The 20,700-nt window shown below is 39.0% G+C and overlaps 1 protein-coding gene across 3 annotated transcripts in view; it reads left to right on the top strand.

Annotated features, from left to right (window-relative positions):
- Ptpdc1 (protein tyrosine phosphatase domain containing 1) overlaps positions 1-20,700 on the top strand; it is a 67,962-nt gene that overhangs the window by 16,039 nt on the left and 31,223 nt on the right. For 2 of the 3 annotated variants that reach the window (XM_048341279.1, XM_048341126.1), the window contains exon 2: positions 18,284-18,374. The exons of the other annotated variant lie outside the window; for it this stretch is intronic. In XM_048341279.1, coding sequence (XP_048197236.1) covers positions 18,287-18,374 — 88 coding nt within the window. In that variant the 5' untranslated portion in view covers positions 18,284-18,286. The remainder of the gene's footprint in view (positions 1-18,283; positions 18,375-20,700) is intronic. 3 annotated transcript variants of the gene reach the window in all.

The following is a 20,700-nucleotide window of genomic DNA, read 5'->3' as shown; positions in this document are numbered from 1 at the left end:
CTTAAACTGGAATTTTTCACTAAGCATAATGCATTTAAGATTTCTCTGTCAAACAAATTAATGGCTGTTTCCTTTTGATCATATAATAAACAGTATTTCTAGTAGAAATGCAACATCCTGGATGCTTCAGTTTTGAGTAATTATAAATAATATTGCAATACAAATCCATGTATAAGTAGACATAATTTTCTGGTCAGTTTGGATAGAGACCTAGAAGCTTAATTTCTGGGGTTCAGAAACTACGTTTAGCTTTACAAGACCCTGCCAAATTTTCTTCATAAGTGGCTATGCCATTTTATATTGATTCCATTAGTAATTAAGGAAAACGCCTGCTACTCTCCATTTTTGCCAACATTTGGAAGAATATTGCCAGGATTTTTGTCTTTACCTTTCTAATACATGTAAAATGGTTCTAGTTTTAATTTCCCTACTGTATATCTTGTTTGATACTTGTTTGGTGTCTGTATATTTTCTTGGTGAGGTGTTCAATTCTTGTACCATGGAAACAAAAATATAACAACAAAATTTATTAGTAATTTTAAAGTTCAAACAATACACAATCGCGTAAAACTGAATAAGATGGGATATAATCTCTGTTTCAAACTTAAATCTCTTGGAATAACTGGTGTAATAGATTGGCACGTATGCTGCCAGTTTTTTCTTGATGTTTCTAAAAATAAAAACATTTTTCTATATAGATATAACTACATTAAAATTATTACTCTGCAACTTACTTTCACATTTTAACCTTCTAGGTCATTCCATACAAATTTGACTGGTTTATATTCCATGAGAAATATATACTATACTAGGCATAGGGATAGATGCCTGTATTCCTGGCTACTCAGAATGGAGAGGCAGGAGAACCTCAAGTTTGAGGCTGGTCTAGGCAAAGTTAGCAAAGACCCTATCTTGAACAAAGCAAAACAAAAGGGTGAGTGAGTAGCCTAGTATGTCCAAGGCTCTGGGGTCAATCTATAGTGCCACAAGAAGGAAAAGGAAGAAGGAAGGGAAGAAAGAACGAAGAAGAGGGAGAATGAGGAGAGGAGGGAGGGGAGAAAGAGCATCAGGAAAATAAGAAAGGAAAGGAAAGAGGAAGGAAGAAAGAAATATATAAGAAAAAAAAATCGTGTTTGTGTTTTGTGTTCTGTGTCCTAAGATCTCACTATGTAGCTCAGGCACCCTGTAACTAGCTATATAGCTTAGGTTAGCCTTGAATTTGCAATCTTCCTGTCTCAGCCTCCCATATACTTTGATTATAGACATTATCCACCACACTCAGTTTAGGCTATAATTTACCCAACCATTTCTTACACAAAATATTTTAATTCTTACCATTTTTTCTACAGAATATTTTAGTTTATTGTAAAGATGATGTACAGAGTGGTTACAGTTACATAAGTAAGGTAATGAGTATATTTCTTTTTGAACAGTGTTACCCTCCTTTTCTCCCACTTTCCTTCCCCCTGCCTCCCCTCCCCCATCTACAAAATACCTTAATGTGTGAAAAAGTAAAAACACTCTTTCACATATTAATGGCCTTTGGGCATATGCTTTTTTTCTTAAGTAAAAATTCTGTATATAGATTTAGAATGTCTACATTTACCAATCTATAAAAAAAGAAGAAAGCACAAGTCTTCTTAGGAATGTTAAGTCATTTTCTCTCCATCTGGAAATTTTTTTCTTCCCTCCATCTCCCTTTCTCCCCTTCTTTTCCTCCCTTCTTACCCTTTCTTTCTATTCTCCCTTCCCCATTCTATCTCCTTCCTCCCCCCGCCCCCAATTTGGTTCTAGGGATTGAATGGAGATAGAACTCAGCTCCTCACATATGCTGCGCAAATGCTGTACCATTGAGCTGCCCACCTTTTTTTTTTTTTTTTGTGTGTGTGTGTGTGTGTGTGTGTGTGTGTGTGTGTGTGTGTACTGGTCCTGGGGCTTATACTCAGTCAGGGCTTGGGCACTGTCCTTGAACTCTTTTTTTTTTTTTTTCTCAAGTATATCACTCTACCACTTTGAGCCACAGCTCCACTTTCAGTTTTCTAGTGGTTAATTGGAGATAAGAGTATCATGGACTTTTCTGCCCAGGCTGGCTTTGAATGGAGATCCTTAGATCTTAGCCTCCTGAGTAGGATTACAGGTGTGAACCACTGGTGCTTGGCTTTGATCTAGTTTTGGTATTAGATTAATTCTAGCCTCAGAGAATTAGATGGGATATTACTTCTATTCCTCTTTTTTCTGAAAGACATTATGGAATTGGTATTATGCTTAATGTTCAGTAGAGTTTACTAGTGAAACAGAGTCTGATGTTTTCTTTTTCAGAAGGTTTTTAGTATTGATTCAATTTCTTTTATAGAGATGAGTATTTACATTATCTATACATTGGTGGTCTATTATTTCCTTCCTTTGTTTAGTTTTAATTTGGTTTTCTCTATCTAGTATCCTAGGGTGAAAGCATAAGTTATTGATTTTAGTTCTTTCTTCTTTTCTAGACTTTAGTACTCTGGTTTTCCAAGTAGTACTGTAGCTGCATTTGTTTTGAGTATGAGAGGAGTACTGGGTATAGACAAGTGTTCTACCACTTGAGCCGTGCCTCCAACCCTGCTGCCTAAATTTTTATGTTAAATTAGGGGGAAAAAAAACACTATTTCTACTAGCTGAATGCCAGTGGCTCATACCTACCATCTGAAGATCACAGTTTGAAGCCAGCTCAGGCAGAAAATTCTGTGAGACTTTTCCAAAAATCTGGAAGTAGAACTGTAGGTCAAGTGGCAGAGCACTAGCCTTGAGCAACAAAGATCAAGGGCAGCACCCAGGCCCTGAGTTCAAGCCCCAGGACTGGCACCAAAAATAAAAAGAATCCAGAACTATTTTTACTTGTGAAAAATGCCCTTTATATATTATTTACTATCTTTTCCATTTTTAGCATGCAGTTAAGTGGTATTATGTACATTCATCAATGTTCCTTTGAAAAGGTAGATTTATTTAAAATGTTTAGTAGGATCCTTCCAGGGTTTCTGAAGAACATCTCGCAGTGGAAGGCATTGCTGGCTTTGCCAGCTGAAACTAGACTATGGAAAATGGCTGGGGCAATAAGGAATAAAAATGCTTATCTCTATCCTTCCTAGTTCCTTAGTTTGGGGAGGGATACAGTAGAGAGAATTAATTGAGAAGTACAGTTTCAGGTCTGCAGATGCACATTGACTCAACAGGTCTTCTCTGCCTCATTTGCAAAAGGGCATCCAGTCTGAGCAGAATTTAGATATAAAGGGAATACCAAAATTGAGAGACAAAGGACAAAAAGACAAACGATTTCAAAAGCAATACCTACAAAACCATTTGGTATAAATCAACTGCACAACTTGGTGGGGGGGCGCGGGAGGGGGGAGAGGAGAGAGGATAAGGGGGAGGGGAGAAAATGAGGGAGGAGGTAACAAGTTGAACAAGAAATGTACTCACTGCCTTACATATGAATCTGTAACCCCTCTGTACCACACTTTGACAATAAAGAAAACAATTTTTATTAAAAAAAAAACACAAACAAACGTAGGGCTGGGAATATGGCCTAGTGGCAAGAGTGCTTGCCTCCTACACATGAAGCTCTCAGTTGGATTCCCCAGCACCACATATATGGAAAACGGCCAGAAGGAGCGCTGTGGCTCAGGTGGCAGAGTGCTAGCCTTGAGCCGGAAGAAGCCAGGGACAGTGCTCAGGACCTGAGTCCAAGGCCCAGGACTGGCCAAAAAAAAAAAAAAAAAAGAATGGTAAAAAAGAAACATAGTCTCAAAGACATTCGGGGCACTGGTGGCTCACATCTGTAATCCTAGCTACTCAGGAGGCTGAGATCTGAGGATTGAGGTTCAAAGCCAGCCAGGGCAGGAAAGTCCATGAGACTCTTATCTCTAATTAACCATCAGAAAACCGGAAGTGGCACTGTGGCTCAAGTGGTAGAGCACTAGCCTTGAGCTGAATAGGTCAGGGACAGCTTCCAGGCCCAGAGTTCAAGCCCCATGAGCAACAACAACAAAAAGCCAGAGACAGAAAGAGGCAGAGATCACACAAAAGATTACAGAAAGAAAAGCAGACACAAAAACAGTGGGAGAGACCTTGACTAAAAAACATCTTTGAATAAAGATGTTATCCTTCATTTTCTTGGACTTCATTACTCAAAGTCCTGTGACAGGAACCTAAGACGCCTATAGCAACAGCACTGCTGTGCTCTGTGGCATCAGTGGAGCTGCAGCACTGGTAGACATTGCCTGTTGCAGGGCTACAACCCTAGAGGTCTCCGACAGCCGCAGAGCCAGAAAGGCTCCTATTTTCCCTGTTTTGTATGACATATTCATTTTCTATCCCTTATTTCTTTTTTTTTACTTTAATTTTGTTGTAAAGGTGATGTGTAGAGGGGTTACAGTTACATAAGTAAGGTAATGAGTATATTTCTTGTCGAACAGTGTTACCCACTCCATTTTTCTCCCACTATCCCCCACCACCATTCTTTATTTCTTGAGTCCTTCTTTTGTTTTAGATACTTTTGAGTATGCCTTTTCAAATTCCTTATTTCTCTTCTGTATGCTTTAAGTTATATTTTCCATGCTTGCTCTGGGGATTACAATTAGCATCTTAACATAAACCAGTCTAGATTTTATTCCTCTAATTTTAGTAGCATGCTAAAAGTTTCTTCCAATGTGCTTACATTCCTTCCCCTTCTTTTATATTATTATAGCCACAAAATACAAGTTATGTCTTTATATATGTTCATTAATTAATTTTTATGATTATTGCTTTATGCTGATAAAACAGATAGGTCAAGAAGAGCTAGGATGAATGCGGGAGTAGATCAAAGGCAGAGCACTTGCCTAGAACACATGAAGCCCTAGGTTTGATCACCAGAGCCAAAGTGGCATAAAAAACTCACCTCATACTAACAAGCTATTTCCATCCTGAAGCTAAGTCCTAAATATTGCTGGGTGTGGTGGCACTTACCTACAATCCCAGCACTCAGGAGGCAGAAGCAAGAGGATGTGGAGTTCAAGACTAGCCTGGCAGGACTCAAACCATGATGCTCCTCCTACCTCTGCCTTCAAAAGTCTGATATAACAGCTGTGAACCATCATGCCTGGCCTATTTCTTGAGACAAGGTCTCACTAATTTTTTGCTGAGATGATCTCAAGCTGTAGCTTTTGTCTCTTGAGTAGCTAGGTTTTCAGGTATGTTCTACCATTCCCAGAATCTCCATTTCTGCAGAAGATTTTGGCTATAGAATTGGGTATAGAACTTTTGTTCACCATGTACTTATTTTAACCTTAGAAGAAGTGTTCATCTTATTCTCTTTTGATGTCCCTCTTTTCTGATGATATCCCTTCAGCTCTTACTTCACAGTCTTATACTGGACTACAGTTTTAGTTGCCTGGCCCTTTCATGTGCTTTCCATCCTCTGAAAGCTGACTGAGATAGCTTGTCTATTGATAACTTCCTTTAGCTTGGCTATTCTTTTAAAAATGTCTGTAAAATCATCTCACCATGGTCCCAGGAAGAAGGAGAGGTTGGAATAAGCATGCCTCAGTACCTCAACCAGTCACTGTGGGTCTTGTCCTCTGTGGTCTAATCTCAGCCTGTGTGGCCCAGGAGTCAGATGTCTGCCGTGTTGGGAGTCATCTCAGCTTATTGTCCAGACATTTGAACCTTATTTCACAGAATAATTTCCTTTTACTTCAGGAATGAAGAGATAGAAAATCTTCTTATCCTTTCTAGGCTGTGAATGAGCAAGTAAAGTGAAATGGTCAGAATAGCAAACAACATTTTAAGCTATTCATGTTGAACTAGCTGAAAGTGTTGATTGAAAACAACTTTAAGTAGAGCTAAAAAATCTTGTCTTTAAAGATAAACATAATTATATAGCTTTATAACTTAGATATTTATTTAAACATTAAAAAATTACCTTTAACTTGTTGTAAAAAGGGCTTTCACTTCAACATGTTAGTTTGTGAGTACAGTGCATCTTGATCAATGTCATCTCTTTTCATAATTCTTTTCTATTTCCCAACACCACCCATCCCCTCAATTTAGTTCCTAGTTCCATTTTCACATATATACATTAAATATTGTGACTGCATTTGCCCACCCTTCCTCTCTCCATTTGTCTACTTCTTCCCCTTGGTCTCCCCTTACCTCCATCTCCCACATACTACAAGTTCCAGCTTCCTGGTGTTCATTTTGTTAAACTGTAAGTTAGTTGTTCAAAGGAGTTACACCATTGAAGTCCTCTCCTGCCTCCACCATATTTAGTCAATATGTTTGTATGTATTTATATAACCCTGTATGTTTTCCCATATATATCTGCAATTTAAATCTAACTCCCCCAAATGAGAGAAAAAATAGATATTTATCAAAAGGATATCCAAATAATGGTTCCGTATCATTAGGAATTTATATTTTGGTGTTTAGGAAAAGGTGGTATCTGCTACTTTACCAAAGAGTGGCTGGAGTTGGGAGGAGTCTGTTCTTGTTGAGCAATGCCCTGATTTCAGGCCATTTGGTTGAAAACAGAATTATGGTAGAAATGTTGATACCAGGAATATCAGCCAATTCCCTGATTGGGTTGGTCATGTAGGGTTTCTTCATGCATTTCATAATTTTATGAGAATTTGCTCAGGATCAGTTAACAGCCTTTAGCATTTGACAGCTAAACAGAACCCAGGAAACAGACTTTCTCAGTAACCTCAGAGACATAAGCCCTTGCTTGCTGTTAGGTAAATTCAGGCTTGCTTACCTAGTGCTGTGGCGCTCAGAGCACTAGAGGGCACCAATGGAAACGACTTAGAAATGCTGAGTCTTACCTTAAACCTGGGCTGGGGCCCTACAGTCTCGGTTTTTTAAGTGTTTATAATGGGTGTCGATTAGGAATTGTCTACTCTTGGTGAGTTAAGAAATACCTGTCTTTGATTTGAGGTTAGTCTAGAGCTAGAGGAAAAGCTAGTCAGGTGTGGCCACGACTGAGACAAGGACAGGGAATATGAAACAGCAACATCTCTTGTTATCATTTACCTTGTCTGTTTTTATTATAGGGTGTTTTCTAAAGTGTACTCATTTAAATGATGAAATAGCAGGGCTCTTGCTATAGGGTTGTTTTTCATAATTGGTGACAGGTCTCAGGAGAGCCTTGGGCCCTCTCTAAGGAGCATTTAAAGAGTGAGGTCATAGATGGTGAAGTTACTGGGAACTGCCAGATAGAGTGGATTTTTAAGTGGCCTGTAGGCCTCTCCCCGAGGAATAATATTGTTTGAAATATTGGAGGGATCTGAGAAAAAAATTAGAGTTTTTTTTTTAATTGTTGCTTTTCTGCCTCTGTAATTGATTTGAAAAGAAAAAAGGTGTTTTTTCCTCTCTGTCTTTTGAGGTTATAGATTCAGAAGTGGGGGCCCTTCAGGTTTTCTTTTTAGTCTGTTTTTATTTTGTCTTACTACATAAAGAATTAAAGCTTTAAGAAGAAAAACACTGCCATCACATTAGGAGGCTGGAGTTCTTTTGATGTGTGTGTGTGCCTGTCCTGGGACTTGAACTCAGTGCCTGGGCACTGCCCCTGAGGTTTTTTGCTCTATACTTGAGCCACAGCTTCACTTCTGGCTTTTTTTGGAGGGGAGGGGGTATTAGGATATATTAGACATTGCCAGAAACCACACAGACATCCTGGTACAAAAGAACAAAGGAAAGGTTTATTGCCAGGAAAGGGACCAGCAAGACCCCTCCTCACCAGGGAAAAGTGAGAAATGCTGTCTGTTGTCTGGGGTGACATATATAACCTAGGAGGTCTTAGAGGCAGGGACCCCAGTATGGACTTGCTGACCAGGGGCTTCATCATGTGGGCCTAGGATTTATAGCTACTGCCCAAATGGTAGATAAGGGGTCCTGCAACTCCCAGGTCTGAAGGTCACTCACTCTAAGAGGAATCTTGTTGCCTTATATGGTTGTAATTGCCCTAAAGGAGTGCCATCTCAAGGTAAAGGGAGGTGGAGGCTGATTATTTACTGCCCTTACTAGATGGGCCTAGTGTTACTTAGGAAAGGAACATGCTAAGCTATGGGAGAGGAGGGTATTGGGTTTACAAGGGGTACTTGGAGATGAATCTCTTGGACTTTGCTGCCCAGAGTTGGCTTTGAACTGCAATCCTCAGATCTTAGCCTCCTAAGTAACTAGGATTACAGACAGGCATTAGCCACAGACACCTAGCAGGAGGCTATTTTAATAGCAACTGTGGCAGTTGAGTCTTTTACTCAGCCCTACAGAGTGAGGGGATGGGAGTGAACTATAGAACTGGCATTTGGGAAGGCATTCTAAAGGAGAGAAAATTTGGGTAGGAGGTTGAAGTCTTTGTCACAATGCACATTTTGCTGAAGAGGAAACAGATCCAAACTCATGGAATTATCCATGAGGTAGATGGATTAAAAAATTAGAAATATGATTGTGACCAGGAAAAATAAATATAAGGCTTTCATTACATTTGCATAATGCAATCCTTGTATGCTTTTAGCTAGGGAAAGGTAGGCATGATTACAGCTTGTACTTTATAGATGAAAATGTCAAGATTCAGGAAATGGAGCTGTTGCTCAATTGATAGAGCACTAGCCTTGAGCAAAAAAAAGCTTAGGGACAGTGCCCAGGCCCTGAGTTCAAGCTAGGACCAGCACCAAAAAAGAAATTGGCTTTTGCTAGCACCAGTGGTTCACACCTGTAATCCTAGCTATTCAGAGGCTGAGATCTGAGGATAATGGTTTGAAGTCATCCTGAGCAGTAAACTCTCAAGAATTTACCTCCAATAAATTACTAAAAGAGAGAGAGAGAAGAAAAAAGAAAAGAAAGAAAAAGTATGGATTCAGAGTTTAAATGGTGGTTTCAACTTGTGCCTGAATGTTCATTCATGAGTCAAATTTAAGGTTACTATGGGCAAGGCCCTGATGTAGGCTTTGGAGCTATAGCAGTTGACCAAGCAGCCAAAAACATTCTGTACTTCGGGCTGGGGATATGGCCTAGTGGCAAGAGTGCTTGCCTTGTATACATGAGGCCCTGGGTTCGGTTCCCCAGCACCACATGTACAGAAAATGGCCAGAAGTGGCGCTGTGGCTCAAGTGGCAGAGTGCTAGCCTTGAGCAAGAAGAAGCCAGGGACAGTGCTCAGGCCCTGAGTCCAAGCCCCAGGACTGGACAAAAAACAAAAAACGAAAAAACATTCTGTACTTCATGAAGCTTTTATTCCAACAGGGAAAGCAGATAAATAAGTACTAACATATTACATAGGTTTTCATCAGACAACCTATTGAGATCAGTTAATGAAGATGATTTAAATTTTAACTTGGGCTTCTCTGCTTTCCAGCATAGCTTTAAGTACAGGTGCAGGACCTGCTACATCATTGACCTAGCAAGTACATGGGTAATGGATGAGTATAATGTTCCTGCAGAGCTCTGACTTGAGTGTGGGGCTAAAGAAATCTGCATTTCTGCTGGCACCCATTCCAAAGCCAGAGTGCTGGTGCTCTGAACACCTGGGAAAGATTCCATCATTGCTGACCTCCCGGGCACTTACTTACAACTGCACCCCACAAATTCTCTCCAGAAATTTCCATGAAGATTTTGGCAGAACACCATGTTTCTGGAAAATCAAATGGAAGGCAGTGATTCAAAATTTCCTCAGTCCATCTTAGAATCCAGTCTCTGTGTGAAATGCTTTTTTAATGAAGTAAAACATTCTTTTGTATCAAAGTCTTACTTCGTGACTACTCTTGCTAACAGAATGAGTAATAGCTCACTGCTGTACTTAAGTTTTAAGTAGTAGGTACTAATTAGTGAGTGGATGACTCAACAGTTGAGTCATTTGAGGGGCTTTTAGGGATAAAAGCAAACTGTAGGATAGAGTAAGCAAAATACTTGTCACTCGATCAGGAAATGAAGTTATATAATAGGTGCTTGTGCAGAAATGTCAAGATTACGATTCAGCCCTTTTCTCCCAGTTTTACAGTGGGCATGCAAAATTAATTCAGTGGTGAATGGAACAAATGTTCCCACACAGCCTTCTTGGAACTTCAACCATTAGTATCTACTAGCAGGACTATTGGACAGTTAATGAACAGAATCCTTTGAAAATAGAAGCAAAATGAAGTGAATACAGACAAGGGAAGAAAAATTTATAAAAAATGTATTGGCTTGCAAGTTTAAATAGCAAGAATTTACTGAATACTGTTACTCCATGCATTATGTTAAAATACATACACCATACACACACACACACACACACACACACACACACACACACGCATTCACACAGAGTCCTCATCCTCACAACCTAAGAAAGATAGTTATAATCCTCATTTTACAAAAGATTTTCAAGCTAAGTTAAGATGGTTCATATAGCTGAGAATGAATAGAGTCAAGACTTGAACACAGAACATCTGACTCTACCCTTTTATATACTTCAACTCATTTTTGATCTGCGATTATATACAATTGAATTGTAAATTAATATTTTTAGCAAAGGCAGTATTCAGTGGGCACAGTTTCAGAGATCTCCTGGATAACCGGGCCAGGTGGCTCACACATGTAATCCTAGCTACTCAGGAGGCTGAGATCTGAGGATACTGTTCAAAGCTAGCGCAGGAAAACAAATCCATGACACCTTTCTCTCCAATTATCCAGCAAAAAGCCAGAAGTGGAGCTGCAACTTAAGGGGCAGAGTGCTAGCTTTGTGCAAAAAAGCTAAGGATCAGCACACACAGACAAGTACGCGTGCTCACATACAGATGATAGGTGAGATTTCTCTCATAACGAAGATAAACCAAGCAGATCCAGATATAACTGTATATAACATCTCTATCTTAACTAAAAAACTGGACAGCAGGTTAAAAAAAAATTGTTTGGGCACTGTGTAGCAGGCACCTTGAGCTTCAGTCTCTGAGAGAAGAGAAGTAAACAAGTGAGTGAGTGGAGTATCCCACCAACCTTCCCCTGAAGGCAGGCTCCAAACTAGCTCCAGGATGAGACCCAGCCCAAGCTTACCCAGAGATTGACTAGGTGGAACTCTGTGTGGATAAAGAGGTTGGAATTTTGCTATTAATATCTCAGAGAGAAAAGACGCCTCACGTGGAGGCCTTTCCGCCCCCACATGTGAGGAAAGCCTTTAAGGCTTTCTTGGTGCAATAAGTATTCCACCAATTACCTGAGGCCGGAATATAGGAAAACAGTAAACAGAACAATTCCCGGGAAGGTCTGGCAGTACTTCCTGTTCTCCCAGCCAGAGTGGGAAGATGAAATACATGGCCTTAGCTGAGGGTCTAAATTAGCCCAAAGTAAAGCTGCTTGGGAACAGCCCTAACAAAATGCTTAAAGCAAGTCTTAAAAGGATCCAAACAACTTAAAATATATCCATTATTTGAGATTGCTGGATAAGTAATGGGGATTTCCTTCTGGAAGGTAGGGTGGAAGGGCTTGAGAAAGGTAAAACAAGAATCAAGTGTTACAGGTGATCCGATGAAAGAGGTATGCTGGGGCTGGGAATGGGGCTTAGTGGTAGAGTGCTTGCCTAGTATGCATGAAGCCCTGGGTTTGATTCCTCAGTATCACATACACATTAAAAGCTGGAAGTGGTGCTGTGACTCAAGTGGTAGAATGCTAGTCTTGAGCAAAAGAAGCCTAGGCCCGGAGTTCAAGCCCCAGGACTGGCAAAAAAGAAAAAGTATGCTGTTGAATTAATACAGCAGGGAAACTGAGACAGCTAGATTTCCAGTTAAAGTTAAAGACAGATTGACAACTACAAGAAGAATGAAAACAGGAGTCTGTGTAGTCTTCTCTTTCTTCTCTCTGTCTGTCTGTCTGTCTGTCTCTCTCCTCCCTATTCCTCCCTTTCCCCTCTCTCCTATTTTGTGCTAGTCCTAGGGCTTGAACTCAGGGCCTGGGCACCGTTCCTTAGCTGCTCCCTCCACCCCCTTCCCCTGCACTCAAGGCTGGCCCTCTACCAGTTGAGTGATAGCTGCCTTTCTAGCTTTTTGGTGGTTAATTGGAGATAGGAGTCTCATGGACTTTTTTGCCTGGGCAAGCTTCAAACCATGATCCTCAGACCTAAGCCTCCTGAGTAAATAGGATTTTAGGTATGTGCCACTAGCACACAGCTTTCCCTATTTCTTAAACTGATTTTCCCTTGTTATCTCAAACATTTAAAATTTTGACTCAGATACTTAGATCATTAAAGAAAACTTTCCATTTTGCCACTGTTTTTTTCTGTTTAGTTGTTTGTTGATTGGTTCATCTTGGGGAAGGGGTCTTTCTTTTTGTGGTGCTATTAATTGAAGCCAGGCCCTGGGGCCTACTAGTCAGATACTCCCCCTTAGACTCCTACCTCAGCCTCCTTCACTGTTTTTCTAGGACCAAGAATCTATCTTCCATCCTCCCTTTACTCCTTTTTTTTTTCTTTTTCTCATTATCTTTAAGTAGTTGTATAAAGGGGTTTCAATTTAACCTATCAGTTTATGAGTACAATAAAGAATCTCTTCTTTCATAAAAAGCATAGACTCAAGTTGTTTTGCAAAAACATACTGATTTGTGATTTTAGATAACTTGCAAATAAAAATTGTTTTCCTATTTTAAATATTTTAAAGGTAGATTTTTCTTTCATTCTATATGTTAACTGTTAGATTTTAATAGTATTATTATTGTTGTCATTGTTATCTTGAAGTAATACAAAGGAATTTTAATTCAACCCAGTTAGATTAGGAGTACAGTGCCTCTCGATCAATGTCACCCCTTCCATTGTTTTTCCCCATCTCTCTCAATCCCTTCCATACTAACATTATTATTATCAATGTAAATGAAGGGACAACACTTATTACCCCCAAATAGAGAAAGAAAGACCTTTCTTACTAGAGAAGGCCTTTCTTACTAGCAAAGACCTTTCTTGAAGGCTTTGCTTACTAGATAAACCATTAGAACCTGAGAAAGTAAAGAAACTGCACAAATGGGCTCACGGTATAGTTCAAGTGGTAAAGTACCTGTCTAGCAAGAGCAAGGCCCTGAGTTTAAGCCCTAGTATCATAAAACAAAAACAGCAAACTTATGGTTTTTGTACGGTTGGGAGTTCATGAAAAAGTCAGGTTGCCAGGCAACATACCATTACTATAATTAACATAATAAATTGATTGTTAAAAAGACTTGCTTCATATGTGACAGTGTTGACTTATATGATATCAATTATGTGGTAATATGAGATTTGATATGTATGAAGAAGAAAGGACAACCATTCTAATAGGAAGAAGAGCAAGGCTCTGAAGCCACAGTTGATTAACAGGAAGTTCATAAGAAAAATCCTCTGGAAAGCTGTGCTACTTTACTAAGTAAAGCAATGTAAAGCAAAACAACAGTGAGATGCTGCTGCTAAAATTTAAAGTGCCCGTAACTACCTTTTAAAAGCTTACATAAATTGCTCTAATCTTCCTGTGGGGCACAGCAGATTTGTGTTAAGAGCATCAGCTTTGCAGTCTAGATCCACATGGTCTTAGCAAATGGAGATCATAATAGGGAATACCTCACAAAGTGATTTTATGAGAATGACAGATTTTGTAAAGTAAAGCAGTTAATATAAATCATAGTGCATGTGCACAATTGATTTTAGTTTTGAAGGAAACTAACTGGATCCAAATATTGGAAGGTCCCTTCAGAACTAATCAAGTGAGTGAAAAAGACCTCCACCGCATACCCTTGTACAATCTCAGGACATCAAAGGGTAAGATCATGCAGTTTACATAAACCTCAGACTGACGTCACACTTCTCATCAGTAGCATTTGCTAAAACGAGTAGCACAATAATTTCAAAATTTTGAGATGGCTATGTTTTTCTAACATAGAATTTGGTATCTAAATTACCTACAAGAATGTGGATAATATAGATATTTTCAGAATTAAAAGACTCAGATCTCAGCCTTTTGACTAGGATTATAGTCCTGAGCCACTGGCATCTGGCAACATTAAAAATCTTACTATGCGAGAAGTGATATACATGGCAAGACTTGGAAATATCAGGGAAGAGAGAATGGACAGGCAAACTAACTTACTTTTCAAAGAGGGAATCAAGATACTGAAGCCCATAGAATAAGTGATGGCTAAAAGATACTTAAAATTACAAAGATACTCAGATGGATGGTGGTTTGGTATTGGGAGAAGGGAGAGTAAACAAACCAGTTTCCTCTTCTTTTATATCTAGAATTCAATGGGTTAGAAAGGATAAAATAAAGTTGGGTGTGATGACTCATGCATATAATCCCAGCCATTTCAGAGACAGTGACAAAGATTAACACAAGTTCAAGGATAGCCCAGGTAAAGGTAGCAAGAACCTGTCTCCAAAACAAAATATAAACAAAAGAATTGAGATGTGGCTTGTGGCAGATTACTTGTCTGGCATTTTCAGGACTATGAGTTCAGTTCCTTATATCACACAAAGAGGGTGGGGGAAGGAGGATGCCATAAGAACTCCAAACCTAAGCATAGTGATTTACCCTCCAGGAATAATCAGAGCAAGTGTTTATCTCCAGAGCAAACAGTTGTCTTGTGGAGTAGGAGATGGAGACATTTTATTTTTTATTCTGTGCCATTTATTCACTTTAAACTTTGTAAGCATTTATTTTTAACCTCAAAATATGTTCCCAATCATTTTTAGCCAGGTTTTTTCCTTTGACTGTTGATGTCTTCTGATGTATTTGAAACTGCTGAAAATACTGGTATGATGACAGGCTAGGCATATATACAATCCTAACAAGGGAGGTGACTAGTTGTTGTGTTCCGTTCTGTCATATCTGGGGGATCAACTTTAGCTCTGGACAATAGAATCTTAATGACCATAGAACATGAATAGGAAAAGGCATCCAGGCTAGTGAGGCAGTTTAGAGCATTCCATATGAAGGAAGTTGAATGAACCCCTGATGCATTGTTTGGGAAGACATAAATCAGGAGTGAGGGGAACACAATGGCTAGTTTTAGATGTATAGGAGAAAGAGTATATTGGTCTGTATTGGCAGAAGTAGAACTAGTGGGAAGATACGGAAGAGAGGCAGCACTACCAAGATCTTTCTACAGACCAGAGCTGTATAATGTCAATTCCTGTTAAACAAAGATATTGAGAGTATCTCCATACTCCGTTTAAGTATAAGGCCAGCTAGAGGACTTCTGAGCTTCCTTATAACTTTGGCTTTCTAATTAGCTAGTGGGAATATGTGTGTGTGTGTGTGTGTGTGTGTGTGTGTGTGTGTGTGTGTGTTTTTGATACTGAGGCTTGAACTCAGGGCCTAGGCACTGTCCCTTGACATTTTTTGCTCAAGGCTGGCACTCACTCTATCATTAGAGCCATGCTCCACTTCCAGCCTTCTGGTGGTTAATTGGAGATGAAAATCTCTTAGATTTGCCTGCCTGGGCTGGCTTCAAACCATTATCCTCAGAACAGTTTCCTGAGTGAGCCCCAGACCCTCAGCTTGAATACTTCATCTTTAAAGATATAACAACAATAATAAAAAGAAAGATTTCCCATCTCTTCCACTCCGCCTTCCATCCAGAATCTTAGTATTTGATTATAAGTAGAAAAATAAGGCACAGGAATCAGGTATTTAACAGCTCTTCCATTCTCATTTGTATGTGGATTTTTAATTTCCATTCTCATTTGTATGTAGATTTTTAATACAAATGCAAATATGCAAAGCATTAGTACAAGTCAGAATGTTTCTATGAACAAGTTTAAAGAGTTCAACTCTATTAAGTAAAACATAAGTTTTCTGGACAATGCCCACGTTTGGATTTTTTTCTTTTTTTGATCGGTCATGGGGCTTGAACTCTGGGCCTGAGAGATAAGAGTCTCATGGACTTTCCTGCTTGGTCTGGCTTTGAACCACAATCCTAGATCTCAGCCTCTTGAGTAGCTAGGATTATAGGCGTGAGCCACTGGCATCTGGCTCACATTTGGATTTTTTATAATTAAAACAGTATTTCATTTGCAATACTGGGGACCAAATCCAGAGCCTCATGCATGTTCTGCTGCTGAGCTACATTCCCAGCTGATCAAGAAATTTAAAATTTTTTTATTTATTTATTTTTGGCAGTGCTGGTCATGCTACATGTTAGTCAAGTACTATACCATTGAGCTACAATCCAGCTGGCTTAAAAAGATGTTTTTCGGCCAGGTGCCAGTGACTCACACCTGTAATCCTAGCTACTTTGGAGGCTGAGATCTGAGGATCATAGTTCGAAGCCAGCCCTGACAGGAAAATCTGAGACTCTCACCTCCAGTTAACCACCAGAAAACCAGAAGTGGCCCTGTTGCTCAAAGTGGTAGAACACTAGCCTTGAGTGAAAAAGTTCAGAGATACTGCCAAGTCCTGAATTCAAGCCCCATGAACAACGTTAACAACAAAAAAAGAAATTAATTTTTTACTGACATAACCAAATTGAAATTATTTTAATTTTTTAGAAAAATTGGAATTATATATGAATTTCTCATGCATCATGGTCAGCATTATATAAGCTTTTCTGGGTTATATCCTTGCATTTTATGAAAATAATTTCATACTTTATAAAATTTTACATTTGGAGTGGGAGAGATTGAGGAAAAAGAGGACACTGTATGAAAGGAAATGTACTCATTACCTGACTTATATAATTGTAATCCCTCTGTACATCACCTCTATAATAACAATAAAGTGAATTAATTTTTAAAAAAAAGATGTGAAAGGAGGGAATCTATTAAGGAAGAAACAGGAAACCTTCAAGGGGAAGGGTAAGAGAGTAACTGGGGACATGGTTATACATGTGTGTAAAGATGTCACAATGAAAACCATTATTTTGTAAATAATAGTAATAAATTCACAAGTGATATTTATTTTAATCAGTGTTTAATTGAAGTACAGTTAGTCTAACTACTGCATTAGATGACATGTTGGTTTTCCTAAAGGCTCAGAATTGTTGAGATTACCGTTTTTACAGTTTTATTTGCAACTAGAGAATAGTAAGAAAAAAAAACAAACCTGAAGGATGGGATTGCCTTCTACTCCTTCATGTGTATATTAACCTTCTGAAATGATTTACACACCTTTGAGACAGGGAATAAATAGCTACTTTGTAGAGTTCTAGTTAAAAAAAGTGTTAATTTTTGTATCTGGCACTTATTAAGAGCTTAAGAAATGTGATAATGTGTTGTTGTTTTTTTGTAACATACAGAAAGATTTACTATAATCTTAGTCCTCAGGAAGCTGAGGCAAGATGACTGCAAATTCAAGCTTAGCCTGGGCTACATAGTGACACAAGGTCTCAAGAAAAAAAAAAACAAGATTTATTTAGCAGCTTGAGCAATCTAGCAATGCCTTAGGCATAAAAATTAGCATGAGCTAGATTAAGTTATGCATTAGATAAAGATCATCAACCACAGGTTGATGCGGTGAACCATCACTTGGTACAATCCATTCTTCTGTAGAAAAAGAGGCTCCTTTTAGGATACCATTGTGTCTACAATATGTACTATTTCTTGAGCCTAGTTCCAATTTGGCTTCCTCCTTGAAGTCTTACACTCACCCTCAGATTGCACAGTCTGAGTGGTTATATCTTGTTACATTTTTTTTGTTTGTGTCTACATCTTATTTTCTCAGTAGATTAAATACACAAGGAAGAATCTGATTTATTTGGTCCTCACCATATCCAGCTCATATGAGCCATGGATTGAATTTTAGATTTTCTAGTAGTAACATTAAAAATACGAAGAATCAAGGCAAGTTTATTTTAGTAATTATCTAATCCAACATATAAAAATATTATTTAAATGTGCCATCAATGGGAAAAATTATTAGGGAGTTATTTCCCTTTTCTTGTACCAAGATTTTAAAATCTTTTATTTTTTAATGTTTACCATATATCCCATCCTGAACTAGCTATGTGTCAAGTATCAGTAGCTGGCTGGGGATGTGGCTTAGTGGTAGAGCACTTGTCTAGTATGTGTAAGGCCCTGGGAAGGAAGGAAGGGAAGAAAAGAAGGGGAATGGGGGAGGGGAAGAGGGAAGGAGAGGGAAAGGAAGGGAAGGGAAAAGAGGAAAGAAGGGAGGAGAAAGAATGTCAGCAGTCAGCTAATGACTCACTGCCATATTGGATGGCCATCCGTTAGCATATTATGTATGGATGATTAGTAAATGAATATCTTCCAGGGCAAACTGTAAGAAAATAATCTTTTTTCCCTTTCTTTCTCTCTTTTTCTTCTTTCCTTTCTTTCTTTCTTTTTTTAGTAAATGACCATGGCTGCCGGAGTCTTATCTCAGAATGAACACCCATATTCCACTTTGGTAAATCACAGTGGGTATGCTGCAAACCTGGAAGGTACTGTCACTTTAATATAACTTTAAAAAATCTTTTTATACAAGCTAGTATTTAATAAAAGTAACTATGCGAATGAATGTGAAAGAAAAGTCTCTTATTTATTTCATGATTCCAGATCCAGGTATTATTTAAGTCCTTTTGTTTACTTCCTCCTTACCATTTTGGCCTGTTAGAATTTCTTTTCAAAACCCTGAATAATGATCTTGGCCTTTTAAAAAGGAGTGTTGCAAACAATGTTTGTCTCAGATTATGCATTTGCTCCTCTCATGAAACGCCTACTTGTGAATCAACCATTCATTTCTTTCTCTTTTCATTTCTTGTAAGTGTCACCACTTATGAAGCATATTCAGAAGCACTCAAGCCTTGTTCTCTCAGTGCCTCTTTTCTCCCCTGTCCCCTTCCCACACACTGCGTGGATTTTTTTTTCTATGACACACAGGCTCAAGGAAGCAGGCAATGGCAAAATCCTGCTGTCATTTTTGTCCCTCACTATGTTAAAATTCTGAGCTGGGAGAGGACCTTATTCCTTGTTGGCCTCATTGGATCTGTCATTCTGCTTCCTATACTGTGGCAAAATATCTGAGAGAAATCACTTGTAAGGAGGAAAAGTTGTCTGGCTGGTGGTTTCAGAGGTCTCAGCCCATGGTTGCCTAGGCCCATGGCTTTTGTACTTGTGGGGCAGAAACATGTGAGAGAGTAAACTTCTCACTTCATGGTGCCAAGGAAGCAGGGGGTGGTAAGTGAAGCGAAGAGGATGAGAAGAGAAGGAAGAAAAGAGAAGAAAAAAAAGAAGAGAAGAGAGAAAGAATGAGAAGGAAAGAAAGGGAGAGGAAGGAGCCAGGGTCTTGGTACCCATCTAGGACACACCTCCAACTTCCTTCCATTAGGCCTCACCTTGTAAAGGTTTCACCACCTCCCAATAGCACAGCTGATGACCACACCCTTCAAAAAGTGCTTATGGGTCATTAAAGAAGACCCAAACCGAACCATAACAGTTGTGCTGCCATCACCAACATTAGCCAGAAGAGATGCTGAATACTTTTTTTTTTGGGGGGGGGGGAAGGGGGGTAATGCTTATTGCTATATGTATATCTTCTCACTCTGGGTTCACTTTAGTCCTACTGAAGAAGAAGCTTTGCTGGATTTCTTTTAAAAGTGTGGATTAGATGATGGAAGAGTTGAGGAGGAAAAATCTAACCAAAGATACTGTAGTTCAATGCTTGCTGAGAACAATTGGTTCTTCTGAGAACAAGTTGTGTTCTTTTGGAGTCAGGCCATTCCACCAGGGGGTGCTGTCTTTCATCAAGAAAACCAGTGTTTCCCACTTCTGATCTTGGCAAATTCTTGAAGCTCCTCCTTCATTTGTGTGCTATGTCTGACTCTAGAGGTACTAGGCACTAATACTACTGGTAACTACCATTTGTGGATAGCTTCTAGGTGTCAGATTGACTGTTAGTTTCCTTGATTTTAGAAAGAAGCATCTAAAACATATGCAGTAGTGTACTGCAGTACTCACTATTTCCCTTGTAAACTATTTCTTCCCACAAGTGTAGTAACCATGAAAGCTTTTCCCTTCTTTCTTCTATTAGGATTTTACATAATTCCATTGGGTTCAACATCCAGGCTTTTGTGTGTATCGTACATTCCTTTTTTATTGATGAGCCATATCATAATGTTTTTTATGCATATACTCATTGAGGAGTTTCTGAGTCATTTCTAGTTTGGAACTATGATGTATAAAGATTAAACATTCACTCGCAAGTGGCTCACACTTGTAATCATAGCTACTCAGGAGGTGGTGGTCGGGAAGATCATCTCCAGGTTAGCCTGGGCAAAAAACTTTATGCACAACAGAAAAAAAAGAAAAGGTCATGAGGGTGTGTACCTGTCGATCCCAGCTATGGCAGAAAACATACATAGGGATATTGTGGACAAGCTGATCTGGGCAAAAGAGAGAACCCATCTCAAAAAATAATGGAACCCTTGGAGGCATGACAGGCTAGGATTACATATGTAAGCCACTGGCACTTGGTACCTGCTGACAAGCACAAAGTCCTAAGTTCAAACTCCTCTATAGTAATAGATAAGTAAATACTGCATTCTAGATCATGTTAATCTTCACAAAACTATTAAACTGTTCTCCAAAGTGCTATACCATTATACATTGACACTAGTGATATATCAGTGAAAAAGTTCTCTGCGTACTCACCAGCATTAGGTGTCATTATTGTAATAATTCAAGTAGGGCATAATGATATGTCTTAGTAGGCTTTTTTTTTTTTTTTTGTAGTGGTTGTTGTGGTTTGGTTTGGCTTGTTTTTGCAGT

The sequence above is a fragment of the Perognathus longimembris genome, chromosome 1 (assembly GCF_023159225.1).
Source record: "Perognathus longimembris pacificus isolate PPM17 chromosome 1, ASM2315922v1, whole genome shotgun sequence".
NCBI lineage: Eukaryota > Metazoa > Chordata > Mammalia > Rodentia > Heteromyidae > Perognathus > Perognathus longimembris.
The sequence above is the reverse complement of the archived record's forward strand: the minus strand, read 5'-3'. Positions and strand labels throughout refer to the sequence as shown.